We start from the raw sequence: 19,026 nt of genomic DNA, 5'->3' as shown, positions 1-19,026 counted from the left end.
ATGGTTGCATCATATCGCATTCGTGCAATCAGTGATGTCATTTTTGTGGATAATGTTTTGGAACTTTAGCTCCTCTTTTAGCTTTACGCGAAGCATTATTTGTGCCGTATTTTGCATCGTCTTGTGGTAAAATAATCGTGTGTTAGACTTCGCGAAAACTATTAATGGACAAAAATATATGTATACGTTGCGTGTGGATGCATGTACATGTACATACGTGCGGCACATACACATCTATATGTATAGATAGCTGTAATAAACAATTGCATCGTGTACAGGTCGTCGATCGATGGTGTGTGTGTGTGTGTGTGTGGGGTAGGGGGCGGAGGGGGAGCTAGTGTTTTCATTTCTTCCTGCCCTCCCGCCGGTCGCTTCCTCGGACCGCCCCCTACCCACCCACCCACCAACACCCGCGAATAAGCTCTGTCATATCATTTCTGATCACGCTTCTCCTTTTCGTCCTTCCAGCAGGAACCGCCAAGAGGTGGAATGTTCTCCGACGGTAAAAATCCTCATTCCGTGCGCACCGTTCCGGTCGGCTTGGGTGTAGTTTAGTGTTCCTTTTTTGTGTTTGTTTGTTTTGTGTGTTTGTCCTTTCTGTGTTTCTTTTCCCCTCCCACGTTTGTTTTCCACGCGAAAATCCTTTCCCCGGGGGCCCCATGCCGACGATTAGGAGTGTGCCGTGCGCCGTCGCTCGTTTCCCCGCCACCAGTCGTCACCCCGCCCCGTGCCCCACCCAGAGACAACCGGTCGGTTTGTGATTTCGTCTTCAGCAGCAGCCGCGGGTGGCGGGTGAAGCCAGAAGTGGTTCGTGGCAGGAAGAGAGGAAGGGGAGGGGGTGAAGAGAAAGAGCGGAGAGCACATCCCTAACCCAGTGTAGTGCGCGGCAAGTGGTGCGATGGAGCATGTATGTGCGGGGTGAGAAAAAAGGAAAAAGCGAAGTAAAATGTGTGCGTACCCCAGTGATGGTGGCCGTTTTCCTCGTGTGTAGTGTAATTTGTGGTGCTGGCGGTGCGCGCTTAAGCGGAAACGACCAGAAAGAAGAAGAAAAAACTACCCGTCGTGCAAATGTGTGGTAGAGCGGAAGCAGAAGCAGCGCGTCCGATGCGGCGAGAGTCCGAACGTGTGTGTAGTGCGTGGAATTTGACGGTATCAATCATGCATCCTTCAAGCAACCGCCCGAGCCTGCAATAAACACATCGTTCCCGCACCCACACACACGCACACCAACGCACACGCACGCCGGCTCCTCGTTCCAGCCGTCGCGCCGCATCAATCCACTTTTGAAGAAGAATAGACGAACCAGCAGCAGGGGTAGGGTCAGAGAAAGCAGGAACGAGGATCAAAAAGGATTCATAGTCACGGAAGCGGCGTCGACACACGAGGCGCGGGGACCAGGGGAAACCCCGATCGTGGTGGGGGGGAGGGGGTGAGAAAAACAAGGAAGAAGCGAAGGAAGAGAAAGAAGAAACAGCAGCAGCAGCAGGGATACACCGCGGCACAAGGAAGAGGAAAGGATCCTCGTCGTCGTCACACGCGTGTCACTCTCTTGGTGTTGTTCCCCCTCACACCACCCGCAGCCCCCACTCCTCTCGTGTAACGCCGTGACTACTTCTATCAAAAAAAAAAATCTCGTGAAAGAGTGAACAAACGATGGCCGATCATATGGAGGAACCGCCGATGAAACGGGCGAAGGTCCGTGATGTCTCTTCAGGTAAGCATACATACATTCAAACCCACTCCCTCTCCTTCTCCTCCCCTGGCTTCGTTTTCTCCTTCGCTGCAAAAACACCACACCTCCCAACTGTGGTTTTGATCGCATGCAACCGATGCTCGCAAAATGCATCCTCCATCTCGTGAATTCGTGCGTCCGCCGCGTGTGCGCGCGTGTGTATGTGTGCGTATGTGTTCGATGCGATCGTCACCGTGTATATGGCGCGAGATTCGTGAGCGAGCGCGCGCGCGTGCGTGTGTGTGTGTATGTGTATGAAAGTACGGATGTATCGTTACAACTGTTACAGCGCGTTACACTCCTGGACCGTGATCGCGATACGTGTATGTGTGCGTTTCCGAAACAAGGATCACTAACCCTTTCGTCTTAGGACGCATCCAAGGGCCATCAAAGGTAGACGATCGTCTGTCGCTCTCTCTTTCTCTCTCTCTCTCTCTGAGAGAGCTCTGAGATAAAGACACGAACACACGCGCACACACACGCACGCGCGCGCGCTCTCGGTGTAAACTTTTTGGGCCTACTGAAGTTGATGGAAAATCCTGCACGGGCGAAGAAACAATCGTGTGTGTGTGTGCGAATATGCGTGCGCTTGTTTTCTCTCTCTCTTGCGTTAGCTCTCACACGCGCGCACTCTCTCGCTTTCTCTCAGTGTATATTTGCGTGCGTGCATTTTTCCCGTTTGCATGTGTATTTGGTATGTGTACCGGAGCGCGCGCGCGTTATAAATTTGTCCCTCGGTGTAGTTTGTGATCAGCATCGTAATGTCAAGCACCGAACGATGACGATGACTACGACGATGATGATGATGATGATGATGATGATATGCGTGCGAGAAGCTGACTGATCCATGTGCCGGGCAGGATCGCCTTTGGCTTGGGCTAACCCTGTTCATTTCTTTTTGACTCATTCGTTCGCATTCGTGGATGTGTGTTAGTTTCTCACTTCTTGCGTGCGTGCATGCCCCATGCGTGCGCCCCCCCCCCTCCCATCCGTCCGTGTGTTGGTGAGTGCATTCGGAAACATTTTTATTTTTCCGGTTGAAAGCGCCCGCCTTTTGACATACGGACGCCACCCGCTCGATGGTCGCGTATGTGTTTGTGTGAAGCCACTCGAGGTGTACGTGCGTGTGTGGTGGTCTCTGGACACAATTTATGAACGAAAACCCTCCCAGCGAATGTGTTGCGCGCTTGCTAGACGGAATGAAATACTCCAAACACACGCACACACCTTTGTGAACGCGCGCGCACGCCCGGTTGACCCTTTCTGACACACACACACCAACACACAGGTGCTTGTACACGCGCGCGCACGAGAGCACTCCCTATAATGCATGCACGAACGTGTACCGCGCGTGTATGTGTGTGGGTATGTGTGCACGAAATGGGTGCATTCGATGTTTATGCTCTGGTCCGGAAAAGCTCTCTGCTTGTGCGTGTGTGTGTGTGTCTATTGTTTGGCCCGAATTCCGTACCATTTTTGCATCTCTCGGCAGACTTTTCCCATTTTCTTCGCTCCGTCTCTGCCACTCCATTCCGCCAGAGCCAGAGAAAGCCGGAGAAAGTGTACGTCATGCATGCGAATGTGTGTGTATGTGTGCGAGAGAGAGAGAGAGAAAATTCTCCGATGAAGAGCGAATTATGTAGCCGCACTGAGCGAACGTTAAATCAGCTTAAAGAGCGAGTCATCCATCGGCGAAAAACAAAAAAAAAGCCCAATATCCTTCCGTTGCATGGAGTTTGTATCGACCCTGAGATTTGTGGCCACACACTTCCCGGACACCGGATCAACCTCCGGATGTGTCCAGGGCATCCATCCTCAATCTTCCCCCTGGAATTGTTTTTCCAATCCCCCCCTCCCACCCTGCAACATCATCCTCCCCCCACATCAATCCTGCCTTCGGGTTGTTGCGCGCGCAAGTCTAACAGCCGGATTGCTTTTTTTTTCTCTCTCTCTTTCACGTCCTACTCCTGTGTCTGCCACCGATGCCCAACACGATGGGGAACACCACAACGCGGAACCGGCTTTCACGTCCAGAAGTTATCCCAACCACGTTCGATCAGATGCTGGACCTGGAGAACCATCTGCCGGACGAGCTGATGGGTGACAATGCGTGGGTTGATTCACTCAGCGGTGGCAACAAACCACCCGGTCCCGGTCCCGGTTCGCAGATGAACGGGGACGATCCGGGCGGGGGAAGTTCCAACCTCTCCCAGGTGTCGCAGCTCGTCCTGCAGCGCCAGCAGATGCAACAGCAACAGCAGCAGCAGCAGCAACAGCAGCAAATCCAGCAGCAACAGCAGCAACATTTGCATCATCTTATGCAGCAACAACAGCAACAGCAGCAGCAACAGCAACAGGTAAGAATGTTGGTTCGTATCAGCTTGATTTAGTGGAGACAAAAGGAAAACGATGGAAGCGCTTGACGGAACGCGCGAAACGCCTTCTAGGATGCTTACTGACATGTTTCTCTATCTTCCCACCCCTCCTCTAGCAGACCAACAAAGCCATGCCCGGACAATCGATGCTGGCAATGGGGCCACTTGGCGGCAAAAGCCCAGGAATGCTTGCACCAATGAACCAGACGATGGGCAACAACGTGGTGGTGAATGCGATGACCGGTGGCGGGATGCTCGGCATGGGCAGCGGCATTGGTCCGGCCAACCCGAACGGTGCGGCTGGCGGTGGTGGTCCCGTCATGGGCAACAGCATGGGCTTAAGCGGAGGCGTCATGTCCGGCGGTGGGTTGGTGCTGAACAGCGGCAACGTGCGGCAAAGCAACGCAAACCCCGCCGGTGGTCCGATGATGCATCAACTCGTACCACCACCGAACGCGATTGGCCAACAGAACGGACCGATGGGTGCGGGCAATCCGCGGCTCGGCAATCCCGGCTTGATGCCACGAACGACGGGCCACATGAATCCCGGCTTGCGGCAGCTGGTGCAGCAGGGCCACGCGGTTGGCTCCCCGATGGTGGGCCAGATGGGTGGTGGAGGTGCGGCAGGCAGTGGCCAGTTTGTTGTCGGGTACCAGCAACAGAATGTGCTGAGTGCGGCCACGGCAGGAGGGTTGACGCAGGTGCGAGCCGCTTCACCCGTGCTCGTTAATCGCCAGCCTCCGAATGCTGCTGGACCGGGTTCACGGCTTCCGAGCCCACTTGTCACCGGTGTGGCCATTGGACCACCGGGAGGTGGTGTTGCGGGTGGTGGCGGTGGTGGTGGTGGCGGTGGCGGGGTTTCGATGAACATGATGGGTTCCGATGGTAGCGTTGGTCAGCCTTCATCCGGCCAGGGTAACAACCCGGCTGGTGTGGTCACTTTGCAACAACAACAGCAGCAGCAGCATGGTGGACCGGGACCGAATGCACCCCAAATAAGGCCACTCGTGTCTTCGTCGGTAGCAGCAGCCGCTGGACAGCAGAACCAAGCAATCAACCAGATGAACGTACCGGGAGCGCCAAGTGCACCGAGTGCCGCAGGAACTGCGTCCAACACGATGAACAGCAGCTCCGGCAGCAACCAGCTGCTGGCTGATCCGGAGAAGCGGAAGCTGATTCAGCAGCAGCTCGTGTTGCTGCTGCACGCGCACAAGTGCCAGCGGCGAGAGGCGGAAAACCCGAGCACCAACAACTGCACGCTGGCGCATTGCCGCACGATGAAGGAGGTGCTGACGCACATGCAATCCTGCCAGTTGGGCAAAAATTGCCCCAAAACGCACTGCTCCTCGTCGCGCCAAATCATTAACCACTGGAAGAACTGCCAGCGGCAGGATTGTCCCGTCTGCTTGCCGCTCCGTGATACGAACAAGCTAAAGCAGCAGCAAGCGTCGCAACAGCAGCAACAGCAACAGCAGCAGCAGCAACAACAACAACAGCAACAACAACAGCAGCAGCAATCTCAGCAATCTCAAATTCAACAATCTCACCAGCAACATCATCCACAGCAGCAGCAAATGCAACAGCAACCGCAGCAGCAACAGCTTCATATGCAACAAGAACCGCATCAGCAGCTGCAGCAGCAACTGCAACAGCACATAGCTCAGCAGCAGGAAGCGATGCAGCAGCAACAGCAGCAGCAGCAGTTGCCTCAAAAACAGCAGCAGCTGCTTATGCAGCAACAGGACCAACAGCAAAAGTCTATGGAGCTGAAGCAGCAACAGCAACAGCAGCAAATGCAAAAATCCCAATCCCAAATGATGCTATCCGTAAAGGATCAGCAGCAGCTGTTGCAGAAACACGCGCAACTGCAGGCGTCACAGCAAATACAGCACAACATGCTGCAGCAGCATAAAAAGTTGATGATGAAGCAAGAGCAGATGTATCAGAAAACGTACTCGCAACAGCAGATCCAACAGCAGCAGCAGTTGCAGCAACACCAACAACAACAACAATCACCTCAGATGATGCAACAACAGTCTCCCCAACTACAAGTGCACCAAGCGCAGCTACAGCAACAACAGCAGCAGCAGCAAGTTATGTCGCAGCAGCAGCAACAGCAGCAGCTTATGTTGCAACAACAGCAGCAACAGCAACAGCAGCAGCAACAGCAACAGCAACAGCAGGATGAAAAATCGCCCTTACTTGCCCAACGGCAGGTAACGCAGGCGCAACACCAACAGCAACAAATATCACCCATGTCTCAGCCCCAGCTGCAAGGAGGTCAAGGTACATCTCAACTTGTGCCACAGCCCCACTCACAGTCGCCTCAGCAGCAGCAGCAGCAGCAAAATCAGCTAGCGTCCCAGCAGGAGCATAAGAAAATTATGCAAGTCGCGGTGGACGTTGGAGGAGTAGGACGCGTCGGTTCTACCTCGATTACGTCAGCATTACTGCAACATCAGAAGCTAGAGTTGGAGCAGAAGAAAGAGCAGCTGCAGCAGCAACAGCAGCACCAGCAGCAGGTTGAGCAGGCGAAAACCGATCCAACCCAGCAGCAGCTGGATCTGCAGCCGCAGGAGCAGCATAACGATCTAGCGGACAAGCAGCAGCAAACGCTGGTGCCGATGCTGCAGCCAGCGGATCAATCCGATGGTGATCATACACGAAAGCAAGAAACGGGAAGTGCAATAAGTCAGCAGGACGGTGCTGACACATCCTCATCAGTATTGTTAATCAAGCAAGACGACCACGTGAAGTCGCAGGACGCAAGTGCAAACATGCAGGACCAGCTGCCATCGCAGCTGGACATTAGCAAACAAAAGCCGGATCAGCGGCAGCAAGAGCTGCCGATGCAAAAGGAGCTACAGCAGGAGAAGGACGGCAACCGCGAGATGAGCGACCAGCAGAAGGGCCAGGAGCTGGGCGATCATGGGGAGTTTCAGGATAAATCGAAATCTTCGGAGCTGCTGGACGCGCACGACAAGAATCAGGACAGTAAGGATGGGTCCGCGCATTCGCTGCCGAACCACGATGGGTTGAAGAAGGATAGCGCGGACGATGACAACCACGATAAGTCTGAGAAAGCCGACCACAAGGAGGGTGAGCATAAGCGTTCGCCATTGCACGGTGATAAAGCGCCCGATTCGGTGGGGCAGGCTGACAAGCTGGACAAGAGCGAGCTGCTAAAGCCGGGCCAGGAGCACAAGGATCATCAAGCGCAAGACGGTGGAGAGCAACATCATGACAAGCTGGACAAGCAGGAGCTATCGAAGATGGACGATCTGGGCCAGGAGGGACAGTCGGAGCAGAAGGACAACGCAGACGGTTCCAGTCTGTCCGAGCAACATGACAGAAAAGAGTCGGTAGAGGAACGCGGAAAAGCGCACGAGGCTGGCATGAGTATAGAGCAAAAGGATCAAGCTGCGGTGAAGCAGGAAAAGGCGTGCGCGGTTGATGGGATGGATCACGAGATGCAGCCGGATTCGACGGAAAAGCTTGGCCTGGAGAAGCAATCGGGTAGTGAGGGCTCATCGGGTCAATCCGAGCATACCGGTGGTGGGTCGGAACTGGGGGAGAAAAAGTCACAATTACTGGAGCTGCACGAGCAGCAAACCGCCGGTGTGGGTGAAGGCGATAAGCTGGATGGGCATGAGCAGCAAAAGGACACCGGTGGTGTGAGTGGTCGTTCGCAGCAGGAGCAAAAGCTGATCAAGCTCGAGGATATGCACGATTCGCAGGGTCATCAGAAATCCTCACTGCCATCTAGCTATCAGCAAGATGGGCAGGATGATGCTGGCAAGCTGCTGAAATCGGACGTTAAGGTGAAACTGGAGTCAGGCGGAAGTGAGGACGCAAGCGGTACCGACCAAACGAAGGGCAACGAGCTGGGTGAGGATGGGCAGAAAAAGCTGGACGTCGGAGGGCAGGATCAGCAGCAATCGTCGGATGGACAGCAGAGTCAGGACAAACCAGGCGATCAGGGCGTCGAGCACATGGACGTTGATCCGGACTCGTCGGTTTCGATGGATCAAAGCAAACCACCCGGCAGCGTGGCACAGCAGCAGTTGCGGGGTGACGAGAGCGAAACGTCCTCACTGGCCAAAGCGTTGCAGGATCAGGATCACGAGCTGAAGGACGTGTCCGGCAACAGTCTCGTGGCTCAACTGCAAGAGCAGGAGCAGAAGGAAAAGCAATCTCCCTCGCCCCAGCAGCGGCAACTGCAGCTGGAGCAATCGAAGCAGCAAGACCTGCAGAAACCTCACACACCACTAACACCGCAAGCATCACTCGCATCACCGCAGCAGCATCAGCAGCAGGCTCAGCAACAATCCAAATTGAATCTACAGCAGCAGCAGCAGAAGATGCAGCAACAGCAACTCCAGCAGCAGCAGCAGCTTCAGCAGCAACAACTGCCGTCTCAGCAGCAGATGCAAATGTTGCAGCAAAAGCAGCAACAACCTCAACAACAGCTACTGCTGCTGCAACAGCTGCAGCAACAGCAGCAACAACAACAGTCTGACGGTCAGCTACAGCATCAGCAGAAGCAGCAATCGGATGTTTCCGACCAGCACGATCCGTTCCTGTCGGGTCAGTCAACTCCGCAGGCTTCACCACTGACGAATGCGGGACAACAGGCTGGAAGCCACCTGAAGGGGCTCTTACCTCAATCGGTCGTCGGCAGCCAAGATCAAGCAGCACAAGATGGCAGCTCGCAGCAGGTGTTGCTGCAGCAAAACACCCCGTCGACGGGTTCGGTTGACGGCACGGGTGTTGTTGGCAATCGACCATTCAACCAGCAGCTGGTGAACAACATGCAGCAGCAATGTGCTTCTTCCTCGCCCCTGCAGGGCGGCCTCAGTGGTACAACGCAAGTAGGCCTTGGCAACCAGACCAACCTTGGTGGTCCGCAGCAAGCGAATCAGCTAAACATCCGCAACATGCCACTCCCGGGCCAGCAGCAGTGCAACACCGTGCGGTTGATGATGCCACCGAATCAGCTCGTGCCTGGCAACATGCTGCAGCAGCAACAGCAGCAAAACGCCAACGATGGTAACGCGTGCGGCATGCTCTCCGGCAACGGAGGCAACACCGTGCTGTCGGTGGCCTCCCAGAACAGCAGTAGTACAAATCCCTCCGTTACTGTCAACCAAACGATGCAAGGGACCGTGCAGCAGCAGCAGCAATCCCAGACGAACCCCTCCATCATTCCAATAGCGACGAGCAACAATCAGATGCTGTTCAGCCCCGACAGCCAGATGACGACGGGTGCAGGTGTTGGTATGGCTGCCACCACGCTAACGAACAGTGCGGTTTGCAGCACAACCGGCCTGCAAACGATGACCTCCCAGTCGATGCCCATCATGAACACGAGCGTGCTGGGCGGCACGAGTGGTCCGGGCACCAGCAGTTTCTCCAGCGCCGGAACAACCGGCAACAACGGCAACACGAGCAGCAGCAACGCCTCGATGGTGGCAGTGCCGGTGCAAGGTACGAAGGACTGGCATCACTCGGTTACGCCCGACCTACGCAACCACCTCGTGCACAAGCTGGTGCAGGCGATCTTTCCCTCACCCGATCCGTCCGCGATGTTCGACAAGCGTATGTACAACCTGGTCGCGTACGCGAAGAAGGTCGAGGGCGATATGTACGAGATGGCAAACTCCCGCTCGGAGTACTACCACCTGCTGGCGGAGAAGATCTACAAGATCCAGAAGGAGCTGGAGGAGAAACGGCAGAAGCGCAAAGAGCAGCAGATGCAGCTGCAGCAGCAACAGCAACAGCAGCACCAGCAGCTTCAGCAGCAGCAGCTCGGCGGAGGAACCGGTCAGGTTGGTCCGAATGCGGGTCAGATTCGTCCGCTCAATCACAACCATCAGCAGCAGCAACAGCAGCAGGTGAACCTGCTTGGTGGAGTAACGGCTGGGAATGCTACGACGATACAGCAAATGCAAGCCCGCCAGCAGCAGTTGGTTGGTGGTAGCGGTGGGTTGATGAGTCAAGCTCAAAACAGTCTCGGTGGGCAGCTTCCCCCCAACAGCCGGTTGGGTGTGAACAGCCAGCAGCAACAGCAGCAGGGTCCGGGACAGGCGCAGCAAATATTCGTTTCACAGCCCGGTCCAAGTCCGAACGGGAATCTTGTTCATGGTGGCGTGGCGTCGGTTGTAACCGGCGCTGGTGGCACTGTCCTGCCCGGTGGCCTTTCACCCTTCGGTCAGCAACAGCAGCAGGGTAACGCGCAGCTAAACAACCACACGCAGGGTATGGTGGGTGTGCCCCAACCACAACCATCGCCACAGGTTGTGAATCAAGCGTTCATGAACGGGCCCACGATGATGGACAGTTCGTCGCAGTTGCAGCAGTTCAACGATATCGTGCGTGCCAAATGCGCCAACCTTAGCGGTGGTGGTGGTGGAGTTGGTGTCGGTGTTGGTGTTGATGGCACTCAGCAGCAGCAACAGCAGCTCGGTCAACTTTCGGGCGCTCTCGGAAATCAAACGATGGCGCAGGGTATGCGGACCGCTTTCGGTGCTGGAGGTGTTGGTGTCGTCAACAACACGGGTGTGGTGCCGGGTGTTGTCGGTCAGCAACAGCAGCAGCAGCAACAAGGCTCGAATCAAGCTGGCAACCCGACCGCGGGTGCTTCCGGAGCGAACGCAGGTGGCATGTTCGTGAATTCGATGAACACGAGTGGCTTCAAGATCCTGGGTGGTGGCAAGGCGCAAGCTCAGCGCAACATTGGCATGCTATCGACGAGCATGGGCAGTGGTGGTGCCGGAACCGGTGGTGCCGGTGGAGGGCTTGTCGGGAGCAGCAATGATATGCTGGTCGGAAGTCCTTACGGTGCTGTGGGCGGTATTGGACCCAATACCGGCACGGTGTCGACCTCGAACGGACCTATGCTGCCTTCGCCGGCGGCCAACACACCAAACAGTATTGTTCCGCTGCTTCTGACGCCCTCCGAAGCTTCCTCAACGATGGTTGGCGTTGGTGGCGGTGTGGCTGACTCTCAGCAGCTCGGTGGACCTTCGTCCAGTGGTTCGTCGAGCCTTCCGGGTGTGGTCGGCTCGAGCCTGCTACCACCGGGAGCCTTGGGAGGAGCGCTATCAGGTGGTCCAACCCATTCGTCGGTTGTTTCCGGGCATAACGTAGCGCTCTCGCTGAACGGATCCACCTCAACAACGACGACGGCATCCGCCACAGCCGTACCCGTCTCCTCAACGGCACTTAGCAACGCAACCAGCGCGGTGGGAGTCGGTTCCAGCGCAGGAGTTCTTGCGGGTACGAGTGGTCTAAATGCAGCGGCCAACGGTAACATCGGAAGCGCACCGGTAGTGGCCGGTACGAGTGCCGGTTCCGCCAGCCGCATGACATCGTCATCCTCGTTCAGCTCGCAAATGGCCGCCCTTGAGGCGGCGATGGCTCGCGACAAAGAAGACTCACCGGAACCGGGTAGCACGAAGGATAGCGGTGGTGGCAGTGGCGGTGGTTGTGGTAGCAAGAACAATAAAGGGAAGTTTGAGATGAAGCGCGAAGATGACATCAAATCCGACCCGGAAAGCAACCCGATGGACACGTCCGGCGGGGGTAGCGAGAGTGGTGGCAAGAACGTGAACAACGACTGCATCAACATGATGGCGCACGACATGAAGGCGGATATGTTGGATGGTTCCGATGGTGGTAGCAGCAGCGGTAGTGGCAGTGGCAAGAACAAGCTGGATGTGGGCAAGTTTAAGGTGGACGTGGAACAGCGTGCGGGAAGTCCCAAGACGAAGGCCGTCAAATCCGACCTCAAAGCCGGTGTCTACCCCGAACCGACCATACAGACGAACGCCAGTGACAACAAGAAGAAGTGCTGTAAGTATCTCCCGCGCTAGCGCCAGATTCCTAACCTCAACGCTCGCATTCTGTAACGTCCGCTTTTGCGTTTCCCTTTCACAGCGTTCAAACCCGAAGAACTGCGGGAGGCGTTGATACCGACACTCGAGAAGCTGGTGGCGCAGGAACCGGAATCGATACCCTTCCGGATGCCGGTCGATCCGAATTCGCTCGGCATACCGGATTATTTCGACATCGTCCGGCAACCGATGGACCTGAGCACGATCCGGAAGAAGCTCGAAAGTGGACAGTATCAAGATCCGCGCGAGTACGTCGACGACGTGTGGTTGATGTTCGACAATGCGTGGTTGTACAACCGGAAGACGTCACGTGTCTACCGATACTGCACCAAGGTAAGCTAGCCACCTCCCCCGAGCTTAGGGGTTTTTCATTCTTTACAAAAAGTGGATTGGTGCTTACCGTTGTCGCGGTTTTCATCTCCACAGCTGTCGGAGGTGTTCGAGCTGGAGATTGACCCCGTCATGCAATCGCTGGGCTACTGCTGTGGCCGGAAGTATACCTTCAATCCGCAGGTGTTGTGTTGCTACGGCAAGCAGCTGTGTACCATTCCGAGAGACGCAAAGTATTACAGCTACCAAAACCGGTAAGTGTGCGCGCGCGCGTGTGTGTGTTTGTTGAAATGTGTGTAACTTCATTAATGTATCCTAAGCTCATATACGAATGAGAGGGAGAGAAACAAGAATGAGGAGCATTTTGTACGTTCAATTTGTGTGATGAACTATATAGAACTAGCGAAATGAAGAGTTTACTAAAATTATATGTTAAGCAAAATACTTCTGCTCCGACCTCTGACATATGGCAAAATGTGATTTGTTAGCATATGCACAATTAACAGCATCTTGCCGAAGGTCGAAGGCTTTACATATTGAAGGTCGTTGAGGAACACTCTCGAATTGCTTTCGGCACTAGAACGAACGCTTATTTATCACATCAAGTTCAGCTCCAAGCTCATCGCCTCTAAAAGGCCACTTGTTCTCCCTCCCTACGTGCGCTTTGCAAATGGATTTTAATTTGTTCTATCATGTGTCTTATATTTTCATATCGCTCATCCTCCTCGCGCAACACAAAAAACATGCTTACGAACACATCGGGAACACACGATTCACTCATCTTCATTCTCTTCACCAACCAAAAACCAAAAATAAAATAAAAAAAAACCACCTCCCTAACCCTCACGGGGAATGTTTCAACATAACTAAAAGCTCTTTTGGGGCATTGTCTACCAGATACACGTACTGTCAGAAGTGCTTCAACGAGATTCCAGGCGATACGGTCACGCTTGGCGATGATCCGATGCAGTCGCAAACGTGAGTATCCCTGCTGAACCCCGGTCATCCGGCCATCCCAAAGGTGCAACCAACGGTAACGTGTTGGGTGTTTCCATTGCAGCCAAATCAAAAAGGACCAGTTCAAGGAAATGAAGAACGACCACCTCGAGCTGGAACCGTTCGTCGATTGTCTCGATTGTGGCCGCAAGCAGCACCAGATCTGTGTGCTGTACCTCGAAACGATCTGGCCCGGTGGTTTCGTGTGCGATGCCTGCATGAAGAAGAAAACCCAAAAGCGCAAGGATAACAAATTCAACGCGAAACGGTTGCCCACGTCCAAGCTCGGCACGTACATCGAGACGCGCGTGAACAACTTCCTGAAGAAGAAGGAAGCCGGTGCCGGCGAGGTGCACATTCGCGTCGTGTCCAGCTCGGACAAAATGGTGGAGGTCAAGCCGGGCATGCGCAGCCGGTTCGTTGAGAATGGCGAGATGCTGCCAGAGTTCCCGTACCGTGCGAAGGCCCTGTTTGCGTTCGAGGAAGTTGATGGCATTGACGTGTGCTTCTTTGGCATGCACGTGCAGGAGTACGGGTCGGAATGTGCCGCACCGAACACGCGCCGGGTGTACATTGCGTACCTCGATTCGGTGCATTTTTTCCGCCCTCGTCAGTACCGGACGGCGGTGTATCACGAGATTCTGCTTGGGTACATGGATTACGCTAAGCAGCTTGGTTACACGATGGCGCATATCTGGGCTTGTCCGCCTTCGGAGGGTGACGATTACATCTTCCACTGTCACCCACCGGAACAGCGCATTCCGAAGCCGAAGCGGCTGCAGGAGTGGTACAAGAAGATGCTGGATAAGGGCATGGTTGAGCGCACGATTCAGGATTACAAGGACATACTCAAGCAGGCCATGGAGGACAAGCTGCAGTCGGCGTCCGAGCTGCCCTACTTCGAAGGGGACTTCTGGCCGAACGTCCTTGAGGAAAGCATCAAGGAGCTCGATCAGGAGGAGGAAGAGAAACGCAAGCAGGCAGAGCGCGAGGAGGCTGCTGCAAACGCGGTAAGGATATTGCGGGCGTGTGTGTGAGCACCCGCTTGTCGGAAGTGATTTGCCTTATTTTCGAGGTTCTTTCTTTTCGTGCACAGATCATGTCGATGAACGACGACAGCGACACCGTGGCCGATGGCAAAAAGAAGGGCCAAAAGAAGGCAAAGAAGTCCAACAAATCAAAGGCCGCGCAGCGCAAAAGCAATAAGAAAACGAACGAACAGATTGGGAACGATCTCAGTGCAAAGATATTTGCCACCATGGAAAAGCACAAGGAGGTGTTTTTTGTCATCCGTCTTCACTCGGCACAGTCTGCGGCGAGCCTAGCGGTAAGTACGGCGCGACAGAGTGTTCTAAGGAGTGAGCGTTGCATTCTCTAATCTCTCCTTTCTCCATCACAGCCCATCCAAGATCCCGACCCGCTCATCAACTGCGATCTGATGGACGGACGAGATGCTTTCCTCACGTTGGCGAGAGATAAGCACTACGAGTTTTCGTCCCTACGCCGGGCGCAGTTCAGTACGCTCTGCATGCTGTACGAGCTGCACAACCAGGGCCAGGACAAGTTCGTCTACACCTGCAACAACTGCAAGAACCACGTCGAGACGCGATATCACTGCACCGTTTGTGACGTACGTAGAGTTACCTACGCGAGGTTCGCTTCACCTGTCAGCCAGTTCATTTTTAACCTGCGTTTTTTCTGCCTCCTCCCGTTGCAGGATTTTGATCTCTGTATCACGTGTAAGGAGAAGGTGGGCCATCAGCACAAGATGGACAAGCTTGGTTTCGATCTCGACGACGGTTCATCACCGTCGGATGTGAAGCAAACCAACCCGCAGGAAGCCCGCAAGCAGTCGATCCAGCGCTGCATCCAATCGCTGGTGCACGCGTGCCAGTGTCGCGATGCCAACTGCCGATTGCCCTCATGCCAGAAGATGAAACGTGTCGTCCAGCACACCAAGCACTGCAAGCGAAAGACGCACGGTGGATGCCCGATTTGCAAGCAGCTTATTGCGCTTTGCTGCTACCACGCCAAACACTGCCAGGAAGCGAAGTGTCTCGTACCATTCTGTCCCAACATCAAGCACAAGCTGAAGCAGCAACAGCTACAGCAGAGGTAGGCACCGTCGAAGGATGAGTTTTTGTGACACAATATTGAGGGGTTTCCTTTTTTGCTTTTCTTATAGATTGCAACAGCAGCAGCTACTCCGGCGCCGTATGGCGGTGATGAACACGACCCGTATCGGTGCACCAACGCCGCAAATTCCACAAAACAGCAACGGAGCCAGCAGCAGCATGAGCAGTGCGGTTTGTTCTACCAACGTCATCAGCGGGTGTTCGGTTGCACCGTCCGGACCGGCTAGTAACGCGACGATGGCGATCGGTGTTACGGCTGGTGTTGGAGGTGTTGTCTCTAACATGGCGTGCGGTGGGCTCGGCAATCCCAACGCAGGTGCTATGAGCCCATCAGGTGTTGGGAACACCGTATCGATGGGTGGTATGGGCAGTCCGCATCATGCCGGTATCGGTATGAAGCCGGGAGGTCAAACACAAACACCACCCGCCAATGTACTGCAGGTCGTGAAGCAGGTATGTGTCGACAAACGAGAGCGCCATTTGCGGCACAATTGCGTTTTCTTTCTTTTTTTTTAACTCATCTCTCTTCTCGTGCGCAGGTACAGGAAGAAGCCGCTCGCCAGCAAGCACCACACGTGGGCTACGGGAAGGTGAACCCGGTGATGGTGCCACCGGTTATGCAGCGTACGATGCCGGGAGCTCACATGAACACGGCCGTCGGTGTTAGCGTGTCTGGTGTGGGGGTTTTACCGAATCCACAGCAGCAACCGAACACGGTCGGTGTGCCGATGGGTCCATCCGGTGGACCTGGCATTGGACAAAACGTGATGCAGATGGATCAGTGGAATCCGCGGTATCCCAACGGCGGTGGTCCTGGTATGCGACCGACACTACCAGGGTTGATGCAGCAGCCGCAACAACAACCACAAAACTCGCTGCAATCGGTAAGTGGCTTTCGTTATCATGCCTTTACCCATTGTGTCGAGGAGCAGGACACTAACGTGAAATTTATCCAAAAAACCATTCAGGGGCTCATGAGCGGTGGTCTTGGAGGTGCACAGATGATGGGTGGCATACGGCAGGGACCGGTCGCCATGCAGGGTGGCATGATGGGTAATGCGCAGCAAGCGGGTCAGCAGAATCAACCCGGCCAGACGCAGATGGCCACCCAACCGAAGCAGGCAATCGCGCAGCTGATGGCAACCCTCAAGAACCCGGCCGCCGGTCCGGAGCAGCAGCAACAGTTGCTGTCGATTTTGAAGGCAAACCCTCAGCTTATGGCAGCGTTCATCAAGCAGCGGCAGCAGGTATGTGAAAAAGGACCTTCGCTATAGGCCTATAGGCGACTAGAGCCTGTCCCAGCGCGAACGTGTGCACCGTACAATACCATGTTTCGTCTTCTTTCGTTTCATTTGAAGCAGGCTCAACACCAACAGAATCAAAACCAAGTTGGCATGCCGCAACAGCAGCAGCAACAACAGCAGCAACAGCAGCAGCAGCAACAGCAGCAGCAACAACAGCAGCAACAACAGCAGCAACAGCAGCAGCAACAGCACAACGTTATGCATCCGGGAGGATCACAGGTCCAACAGGTACAGACTGGCCAACCAGTGATGGTGTACAATCCCACCGGTGGTGGCCAAATGCCAACGAATCGAATGCAAGGTGTGCAGGGAATGCCCGGCGGTGGTAAACCGGGTAACAATCCATCCATGCAACTTCCGGTAAGTCATGTTCTCTTCGCTTAAAGTCGTTGTTTTGTGAATTGTTACATAACTGTTACCAGCTCAAATCGGCACCTTGTACCCGAGTATACTTGGGCTGGTTGGGTCGTCGTGACAGCTACGATTTCTTAGGTTATGTTGATGAAAAACCTTTCCCCCAAAAGGACTTTTAAGTTCGCGCTGTCAATGGGTTTTAGTTACAAATTTGTTAACAAGCAGACTAGTGCACATGCGAAACTTTTTTTAAATGGTTCAGTTTTAGTTGAATTTGTCTGTTATAAGTTTTTCTGATTATCAGAGCTTAGTTTTGTTGCCAAAACCGTACCGTTTGATAACACATCACATTTAAACCCCTCCCTCATAGCTCCAGCAACAGCTGTGGTACAAGCAGCAGCAAGCCCAACAACAGCAACAACAGCAGCAGCAACAACAACAGCAGCAGCAACAACAGCAACAGCAGCAACAGCAGCAGCAACAACAGCAACAACTCATGTTGCACCGGCAGCTAGCCATGGCGGGTGGCAACATCCCGCCGGCACCCCCCTACAACCAGCGCCCCCGGCCCCAGCAGCAGATGGGCGGTGGCTATGGCCAAGGTGGCATGTTCCCAGACCAGCAGTACATCCAGCAAACGATGAAACCCAATCCCCAGGCACCGGGTGGTGTCGGTGTGAATGTGCTCTCGCAACAACTGCAGCAACAGCAGGGCCAAGGTCCCAACCAGGGCATGATGGGTCCACCGAACCCGCAGCTGGCCATGCAGCAGCAGTTGATGCAATCGGTGCGATCACCTCCTCCGATTCGCAGCCCCCAGCCACAACCCTCACCGAGGGCGGCTCCGTCACCCCGCGCCCAACCCTCCGTATCACCGCGGGCCCAACCATCCCCGCACCACATTCCGTCGCATTCGCCCGTCCCGGTGCAACCGGGCGAGGTCGTCATACATAATCACATGCACTCGCACCAGCCCACCAACGTGGTGGGTATGGTGGGCGGCGGTGTCGGTATGCCGGGTGGCGGCAACGTCGTCGGGGTGGGTGTGGTGGGTGTTGGAGGGCCAGTTAACACGATGGCCGTCGGTGGCGGTATGGGTGGAGTCGCCGGGGTCGGTGGAGTGGTCGGTGTTGTGGGTGGTGTCAGTGGTATGGGTGGCGTTGGGGCAGGCAACGTGGTGGGTAGTGGTGGCGGAGTGCAGCAGGACCTAGCGCAGGGCGTTGGCATCATTGGACCGGGTGGAAACAGTAATGCCAACGAAACGTCCCTACCGGACCAGCTGAGCAAGTTTGTCGACCAGTTGTAGTAGTACTGTAGCAAAGTCAACGTAGATGATAGGACGCTATTTTGATATTATTAGTTTGAATATTGCAGTTCTTGCGAATATTGACCGAAGGCGAATGTAACTCCTTCTAGCGAGATATCGTTCAAACGGGACAGTCACAAAAAAAAGATAATGAATGAGTAAGAATAGTGATTACAGCAATGCTGCAACGGAACGCGCTCATGATCTATCTGTTTTGTACTGTGTGCACATGTACTGTATTTAATGTTTTTTTTTTCGTAGTCAAATAGAATATCATTGTGTAGGTAATTATCATAAGTTCGATTAATTAGAGTTTGTGTCTGCATGTGTTATCTGTATGTATTGTATTTGCTACTAGCAAGAATACAATTTTAATAGAATAACAAGTGAGCGAGAGAGAAAGAGATTGAAGATCACTTGTTCATCGGCAATAACTGGAAAATTCGGCAATTTAAGTTATTATTACTCGTTTGTGAAGCCATTTGTCTCAGGTTTCATTATGTTTTGTACTCACGAAATATTTCGTTTTTATGCACCTTTAATAATATTTTCATTTTAACAGTTATATATGTAAGCAAACAGTCTTCAATGTTAGGCAA

The 19,026-nt window shown here is 54.2% G+C and overlaps 1 protein-coding gene across 1 annotated transcript; it reads left to right on the top strand.

Moving 5' to 3' along the window:
* The first annotated feature begins 555 nt into the window (after positions 1-555).
* On the top strand, positions 556-18,427 carry LOC128728953 (histone lysine acetyltransferase CREBBP). Its single transcript, XM_053822603.1, has 17 exons — positions 556-1,714; positions 3,767-4,089; positions 4,227-10,667; positions 10,701-11,961; positions 12,046-12,335; positions 12,429-12,586; positions 13,206-13,310; positions 13,393-14,338; positions 14,425-14,655; positions 14,728-14,958; positions 15,046-15,443; positions 15,514-15,916; positions 16,003-16,347; positions 16,432-16,710; positions 16,825-17,127; positions 17,492-17,524; positions 17,585-18,427. The coding sequence occupies exons 1-17, from the start codon at positions 1,654-1,656 to the stop codon at positions 18,425-18,427; spliced, it is 12,651 nt and encodes a 4,216-aa protein (XP_053678578.1). The 5' UTR covers positions 556-1,653.
* Positions 18,428-19,026: the final 599 nt, after the last annotated feature.

The sequence above is a fragment of the Anopheles nili genome, chromosome X (genome assembly GCF_943737925.1).
Source record: "Anopheles nili chromosome X, idAnoNiliSN_F5_01, whole genome shotgun sequence".
NCBI classification, from domain to species: Eukaryota; Metazoa; Arthropoda; class Insecta; order Diptera; family Culicidae; genus Anopheles; species Anopheles nili.
This window is presented reverse-complemented; position numbering and strand designations above follow the sequence as displayed.